General features: G+C 52.7%; 1 protein-coding gene across 2 annotated transcripts in view; it reads left to right on the forward strand.

Moving 5' to 3' along the window:
• Nucleotides 1–6,169, forward strand: part of UPP1 (uridine phosphorylase 1) — a 28,530-nt gene extending 22,361 nt beyond the window's left edge. For both annotated transcript variants that reach the window (XM_027540233.1, XM_027540232.1), the window contains exons 3-8: nucleotides 49–163; nucleotides 1,262–1,420; nucleotides 2,407–2,521; nucleotides 4,719–4,928; nucleotides 5,124–5,270; nucleotides 5,850–6,169. In XM_027540233.1, the coding sequence (XP_027396034.1) occupies nucleotides 49–163; nucleotides 1,262–1,420; nucleotides 2,407–2,521; nucleotides 4,719–4,928; nucleotides 5,124–5,270; nucleotides 5,850–5,989 (886 nt within the window). In that variant the 3' untranslated portion in view covers nucleotides 5,990–6,169. The remainder of the gene's footprint in view (nucleotides 1–48; nucleotides 164–1,261; nucleotides 1,421–2,406; nucleotides 2,522–4,718; nucleotides 4,929–5,123; nucleotides 5,271–5,849) is intronic.
• The last annotated feature ends 1,946 nt before the right edge of the window (nucleotides 6,170–8,115 follow it).

Consider the following 8,115-nt stretch of genomic DNA (forward strand, 5'->3'; position numbering starts at 1 on the left):
CCACTGGACGCTGGTGCTGTAAACTGTCTCCTTTCCTGTTTTGGGCAGTGACTTGGTGCAGCTTTGCAATCCCCACATAGCAGCAATGAAGGAAGACATCCTCTACCACTTCAGCCTCAGCACTAGCACGCACGATTTCCCAGCCATGTTTGGAGATGTGAAGGTAAAATGCTCAGGGCTTTCAATTCTTGGAATTTGTCCTAAGATCACTAATATTCTTAAAGCTTCATTGAGAGACTAGAAAAGAGCAGACATTAAATCTTTTCTAGGGGACTGAGGGATAACGAGGAGGAGCAGTCACCATGTCTGCTTGCTGTCTGTCATTTAAGATGCACATCGATTTGTTGAGCTGCTTCCTTCAATGACTTAACCTGCTGAATGCAGCTTCCAGGCTCCCCTCGTCCGGAGCCTGAAGTGCCTGGGTCCAGAATTGTCCTCATAGAGGACTTTTAAAGTGGACTAAAGTTTAGGATTCTAAACTGAAACAGGCCGCTGACCCTAGATCCAGGGCTGCCTCATGGGATCATAAGGTCATGACCAGGTTATGTCCCACTGGCCACCTGGTTCTTTCATGCTGTTTGTTTCAAACTGAGGGACGATTTTCCATTTTCATTCTTCCCTTAAATCTAACCTATAATTTTTTTCTAGACTGTAAAAGTTTTCTTTTTTATGTTTAGAGACTAATAATTCTTTGATCATTGAGTCCCTAGGAGTGACTTATTTGTTTTTCTTTTGTGAGCTTTCTTGTTTTGCACTTTGCAGACCGCAGGTTCTGTGTCTCTGAGATTTACCCGCTCCGTCCACAGCTACGACTCCCCAAGCCCCCACTGGCCCCTGACTCTTTCTCAAATTGGCCATTGGGTTCTCTGCCAGATGGATGCCCACACAGCTGCCGCCCACACAGACGGATGGACCCCGGGCTGGCGTGGAGCCTGGATTTAATCTGCCCAGCGAGGGCGAGGCTGTCCTGCATTTTGTGCGTCTGATTGCTTCACACTGTTGGGTCCAATAGCGATGAACTGAGTCCATGAACCAGTGCCTCTTACATCTGAAGGAATGCTGGAATCACCAGGGGGCCTCCACGGCACACAGATTACTGGCTCCCCATACACAGCGGGTCCGGGGTAGGCCAGGGAAGGGACCTGCACTTCTAGCAAGTTCCAGGAGATGCTGCTGCAGTGGGGGGTCCCACTTTGAGGACCCATGCTCCTCAGACGGGGTGCATTCCCTCTGCTGATGGGGTTCTGTTTTCTGTCTGCAGTTTGTGTGTGTTGGAGGAAGCCCTTCCCGGATGAAAGCCTTCATCAAGTACGTGGCCATGGAGCTGGGCTTTGCCCACCCGGGTGCTGACTATCCCAACATCTGTGAGGGCACTGACCGCTACGCCATGTTTAAAGTGGGCCCGGTGCTGTCGGTCAGCGTGAGTACCTGCCCTGGCGGGAGGCCAGGGCTCCCGGCTCTGCAGGCTCCCCGCCTGCCCTGCACACAGCCCGGCAGGGGGGACAGGGGTGAGGGGAGCCTGGAGCTGGGGCCTGCCTTCAGGGCAGGCCAGGACACACATGGACACACATGGTGGTGCACGCCCACCCAGCTGTGTGCACGCGGTGAGGACCCAGGGTGGAAACCAGGAGGACCTGCCTAGACCGGGGCCCCAGGGAGAGCCAGGACCGGGACCAGGTGGCCCCCGCCCTGGCCACCTCACAGGGACTTACATCACACATGTGTGATTCAGCAGTGAGTGAACACATATCTCTGGTGTTTCTCGGTTCCCGGTTCTGGTTTCCTTTGTAGGCAGGAACATTAAGCAAATGCTGCCATAGAGTAAGGCTGCCCAGAGGGTGCCCCTGCTCTGAGTAGCTGAGATGTTTGGCAGCTTCAACAACACTGCACACACCCAGGAATCAAGACGTGTTCAGATCTGGATACTAATAATCCATGGAAGCACTTCCCACATGCCAGACTCCATGACAAACACATCCTCCAAGGACTGCTCCACCTTGGATCAGCTCCTGGTGGCCGTGACTCCAGCAGACCTCTGAAGAAGGGCGAGGGTTGGGGGTGGAGAGGCAGCGGCCTTCATAGGGCGGAGCCACAGGCCAGCCATTGAGGATGGCTGTGGCAGAGCATGTGGAGAAAGGGGAAAATGTGTGCAGGGCTTCCCAGCCCAGAGGGGCTGCTCATTACCTGGCAACCGCAGGCTTCTGGTCCTCAGCTGAGATCCGTTCTATGGTTGTGGTGCATCAGATGGGGTCATCCGTTCAACAGCATCATGCAAACCTTCCCCACATAGTCATAATTTTTAACTACGTTTTGAAGTTCATCTTCTTTACGACCACTTAGCAATGCACCACAGGGCACACAGAGACTCCACCGGAGCGTGACGCTAGTGTTTCTCCCTGGTTCTAGCACGGGATGGGCGTCCCCTCCATCGCTATCATGCTGCATGAGCTCATCAAGCTGCTGTACCATGCTCACTGCTCCGGCGTCACCCTCATCCGCATCGGCACTTCCGGTGGAATAGGTCAGTGTGCCGCGCATGACCGGGACCTTCTAGGGATAAGGGGGGTCATCGAGGAGACCCAGAACTCCTACCTGGGCTGTGCCCAAGTACAGCTCAGCAGCAGCAGCAGGTGTGACAACATGTTTGTTTTGTTATTTATCTGTTTTTTTTTTGTTGTTGTTGTTTTTTGGTCCAACTACTTCTCCCAACCCATACCCCAGAAATAGCTGCAGAAAGCTTCCAGGCCACCCGCATGTGAAAACCCATTCTTTTCGGGGTATACTCTCACGCCTTCTTGTTTGCTTGATTCTCTCTTTTTATTCTTTCTACTCCCTCATTTCTCTTTCTCCTTCAATTCGCTCACTCCTCCCTATTCTTGCAAGGATGTGAAGTACCTTATGAGAAAACCTACAGGAAACTCAAAGGGGGAAGAAAGAGATGGAATACAAAATTAAGATAAGTGTTCTTAAATTGCCTAAAAGCCCTCAGTGCTCATCGTAATTTTTTTTTAACATCCCCAAATGCTTAAACTTATGTTGAGTTTTAAGCCAAAGTCGTTGAAACAAACTTGTTTTATGTAAGTTGTCCTGCTTTCAGATGTCCCAACTCAGGGCAGGTTTTTCTGCTGAAAAATGGCTTCTGACAGTTCTCACTCCCATCAAGGAGCTGGGAGCTGCTGGGAGGCCTGGCCTCTGCATTGTTTTTTAACTGCCTAGGCCTGACTTCCCCTGGATTTACGGTAATTTGAAAATTTAGGTTTCCTTGCTGTGACTGGGGCTTCTGTAGGCCCTAAATCTTCTTGATACATAGTCTCATTTTCTTTCCACTACATAGACAGATTGATAGGTAGCATCCATGTTTGCAGATTGTCATTCAAAGTTTAACGGGGTTCTCAGAAAACACCCCAATGACTAGGGAGGGCCCTGCCCACTTAGCTGTGGTACTTTCCAGTGCGCAGGCTCTCCTTCATGCACGTGGCACCAGTATCGCCAGAAGCGCTGCCAAACTTTTCCTGAGTTCTTGCTCTGCAGGGATTTTAAAACCAATAACCAGAGAATGAATTCTGGAGGGAGTATGGTGGGTTTTGAGTCTCCCAAAATTGCTCCATAGAAATGGACAGATCAACTAAAGAGCTGGACCCCAAATCCTCAACAGCAAAGTGTGACATGGCATCTCCCCAAATCCCAAAATAGGAATAGTGGGTGGGTAGCACAGGCCCCCACTCAGGAGGAAGCATGAGAAACTCTGGGGTTCCTGATGGATGTGAGAAGAGAATTCTGAAATAGCCAATGGGTATCCTGAGAGAGTGCAGGGTCTGAGGAAGAGCAGCTGACCCTAGAGGAGGGCTGCACCCTCCAATTTGAGGCCTGAAGCGGCTGGAAAATCCTGGGCACCATGAATTCATAAAAGCCACCATCTGAGGGTTCTTCCAGGTCCACACTTGGGGTGGGGAGACACTTGAGAAGTGTCTGTGTTGAAGCAGCAAGGAAAGTCCAGATGGACACACAGTGGGGTGAGCAGAGCCAGAGCTTGAGGATTGGTCATATTTTTTAATGTTTCATGAAAGCAGCTGATATGGGGGTAAGGGCGTGGAGCCCTGGAACAGCTCTCATGGCTTCTTTCTCCTTAATGTCTAGGAAAACCAACATCCCATTAAAGCAAGTAGTGGTGAGAAATGCTAATGGTCAAATCTCAAGCAAAGTTATTAACAGTCCAAAGACGGAGGAGCAGAATAATGTTGGTACAAATGTGGAAACACCCAGGGAGGCCCAGAAAGCAGATCCTCACCAGGGGTCACTCCTGGAGGGAAGCCAGACCATCAGGGGCTGGTGGCCACAGGAACCAGTTTTGGGGAGCCTGGAAATTCCTTACACTATTCTTGCCTACTTTTGTTTTACTCAAAACCTTAAATACTAAAAAAACAAACAAAAACAACTACAAAACAGGGACCAGCTGAACACTTGCTGGTAAAGGGAGCCCCAGAGAGTTCCAGCAGCAATTGTTAAGACGTTGCTCAGTGGGGTGCAGAGGCCCTTTTTTGCACTTTTTCGTATTTTCTGTATCCTCTACCCATTCGTTTCTTTTACCATCAGGAAAAATAAATCTGGTGTCAAAAAGGGGTCCTTACCTATTTCTTTTTAGGGCCTGACTGACCTTTCAGTGTTCCTATGAATGGACCAGGCCCTTCCCTGCCCGACCCCCACCTTCCTTCCTTCAGGTCTGGAGCCCGGCTCCGTGGTCATCACCCGGCAGGCAGTGGACCCGTGCTTTAAGCCGGAGTTCGAGCAGATTGTCCTCGGGAAGCGAGAGGTCCGGAACACGGACCTGGACGAGCAGCTGGTGCAGGAGCTGGCGCGCTGCTCCGCGGAGCTCGGCGAGTTCCCCACAGTCGTGGGCAACACCATGTGCACCCTGGACTTCTATGAGGGTGAGGGGCGCTCTGGGCTCCTGCTGGGGGTTTGCCGCCGACGTGCGCTTGCTTCGCATTATTTCCACTGCGGGCCGGATGTTGGAGGGCAAGCAGGCCGGGCGGGCTCGAAACCACCTCTGAGTCTGGGGAGTGGGATGGGCGTGCAGTGGGTGTTTACTGCGTGCCCGTGCCGAGTGCTCCACGGTTTTCCAGGGCAAGGCCGCCTGGACGGGGCGCTCTGCTCCTACACTGAAAAGGACAAGCAGGAGTACCTGCGGGCAGCCTACGCGGCCGGCATCCGCAACATCGAGATGGAGGCGTCGGTCTTTGCTGCCATGTGCAACGCCTGTGGCCTCCGAGGTGGGATCCCTAGGCCGCCCTCCCCCAAGCTGAACCCCCTGCTTCTCCCCCCTCGTCACGCAAGTCCTTCCGGGGATTACCCGCCCACCCTGCCCCCAAGGCATGCCTCGGGGCTGAGTGCAGAGCGCACCTCTGTGCTCTTCAGATTGACACACGCTGCAAAGCAGGATCCGCAGTGTCTCTGCTGGACTCAGGTGCCACTAAGGAACCAGAAAGATGAGAAAGCTACCCCCTCTGCTCAGGGCGGGCTTCGCTGCCAACTGTCCAGTGAATCTGGCCCTCAGAGCTCCTGGGATTTCTGAGTTGTAGTTCCTGGCCTCAGCCCTCCAGCCCAGCTCTGCTTCCAGAAATCCTGCCATCCCTGTTGTCTCATCACCCAGCCTTTCAAGGCAGTACAGGGGCCCGAGCTAGTCCTGAGGTTCGCTGAGGGAATCTCTTTGGGACGCAAAGGCAGCCGGAGCATGAGACAGTGGGACAGGATGATCTGCATCCCACACCTTGTGAGGAGTGGAGGCTGGTCTCCCGGGATTAAGCTAGAAATCCCCCTGTTTGTGCTGACCTGGCGTTTGCTCCCTGCAGCGGCCGTGGTGTGCGTCACCCTCCTCAACCGCCTGGAAGGAGACCAGATCAGCAGCCCCCACGATGTGCTGGCCGAGTACCAGCAGCGGCCCCAGCGGCTAGTAGGCCAATTCATCAAGAAGCGCCTGATGCAGGCCTGATCCCCCAACATTTATCTAGAGGGCGTTTGTGGTTCCTGCAAATAAAATCATTGCCACAATCTCCTCTGTGTGACTTCCTGGATCCTTTATACAAGAATCTAGGGAACTGATTTCAGGTCAGAGGCAAAGAAAATCCTGCCTTAGCTATGCAGATTAAAAAAAAAAATTTTTTTTAATTTATTTTTTGGCTGTTCTGGGTCTTGATTGCTGCGTGGGCTTTGCTCTAGTTGTGGTGAGTCGGGGCTTCTCACTGTGGTGGCGTGTCTTGTGGAGCACGGGCCTTGCGGCATGCGGGCTTCAGGATTTGTGGCACACAGGCTCTGGAGCACTGGCTCAGTGGTTGTAATGTAGGGGCTTAGCTGCTGCCAGACAAGTGGGATCTTCCCGGATCAGGGATCTAACTTGTGTCTCCTGCATTGGCAGGCGGATTCTTTATCGTTAAGCCACCAGGGAAGTCCAAGGATTTTTTTTTTTAAAGCTTCGTTGGAGCATGCCCCCATGTTAGCCTGATTTGGGTTTTCTTTAAGAAAGTTCCTCAATATTTGAAATATTTCTAGGGAGCTTTTTCAGACTTGCAAATACTAATTGTAGTCAGATTTCACTAAGTGAGACTCAGGTCCACTTTGCCTGTAAGCAGCCCTGCATCAGTGCCTCCGTGTCCCTCAGCTTCCTCCTGGGGTCAAACGCCCTTCTCCAGACTGGAGGCGGAAAGGGATTGGAGGGTACTCCAGGGTGTCCTCTCCTGTCTCAGACGTGTCTGGCAGTAGCTGTTTTTGGGGTATCCCCAGGTCCCCCAGCCCAGAGGCAGGTGCCCTGGTTGCCTTTTTGGCACATCTACACCCTTGTAATGTTCGGTATTCAACTCTGTTTTAGGTTCTCAGAGGGCTGTTTTCTGATTGTACACCGAGGCCTGCACCTGTGCCTTTTTGGTTTGGGGAATCATGTGGGGACCGTGGTGTTGATGTATGAGTATAGTCCATGCACTCTTCAAAAAGCCTCTTTCCTGAGATTTTGAGGTTCATCCCAAATTGAGGGTTGGTAATCAAGTCATTCAAGAGGCACCAACCTGGGCGCCGGTCCAGATGCCAAGACCCCTCTATTACAGGGAGGGGCCAATAATGACTCCATGTTAGAACTTTTACTTTTACTCTTGCTTCCCTCTTGCTCCTCTTCACAAAAAGGATACTGTTTATACATAATGGTTTGCCTGGGGGAGTCCTGCCTGGCTGCCGGAATATTAAACCGAAGTGCCTTTGTTTAGGACCCTGTCCACCTGTGGATGGCTGCAGGAAGGAATGAACACATCCCTTCCCCAAGGCTTGTCATTCTAGGAGATATTTGCAAGATCAATGGCCTTTTAACTTTGTTTCCTCACCTTCCCCATCTCTGTTCTATAAAAGAACCTGGCATCCAGACCTCAAGGTGGTTACTTTGAGACTTTAATCTACCTTCTCTGTCAGCCTGGTTGTGGAATAAAGTTGTATTCCTTGCCTCAGCACCTGCTCTCCATTAACTGGCCTGTGGCGCAGTGAGCTGAGTGAACCCCCTGTAACACCTCCTGGCTCCCAGTTGCTAGAGGCTGCAGTGTGGAGAAGGAATGCCTGCGGTTTTTCCCTCGGTCCCCTCAAGGGGTATCTGCTGCACCCCAAATTTGAGGCTGTTCCAGAAGGAGCCGCCTGCAGCCCCCCAGCAGCTGGCAGGTCCTGGAATATGTGTGTCCTCTCGCGTTTGGCAGCCTCTGACTCTGGCTCAAGGCTGCAGGAGCTGTTCCCAGGCTCCTGTCACCATGCTCACATCTGCCCCCCAATTCCCAGTGCCCCAGGCTTCAACGGAGACATTTCCAAGTCCGTCTGCTCGCGGGTCTGCTGTGCCCGCAAATCTGGGTGCAGGGGCAGACAGGGTCGGTCTCCGAATGCCTGGCTGGTGTGCTGGCTGGCGGCCCCTGCAGCCCAGGTGTGGGGCTAGGACCCCGTGCGTGTGGTCACCAGGCTCAAGTCCCGTGAGGAGCCGCGGGGACCTGCAGGTGGGTCCTGTGTGTGCCGCTCTCACGCAGGTGTGGACGTGGGGTGCCCCGTGTGAAGCGGGGAGACGGCAGGAGCTTGGCAGTCAACAGCACGAGAAGCTGT

The sequence above is a fragment of the Bos indicus x Bos taurus genome, chromosome 4 (genome assembly GCF_003369695.1).
Source record: "Bos indicus x Bos taurus breed Angus x Brahman F1 hybrid chromosome 4, Bos_hybrid_MaternalHap_v2.0, whole genome shotgun sequence".
Classification (NCBI taxonomy): Eukaryota; Metazoa; Chordata; class Mammalia; order Artiodactyla; family Bovidae; genus Bos; species Bos indicus x Bos taurus.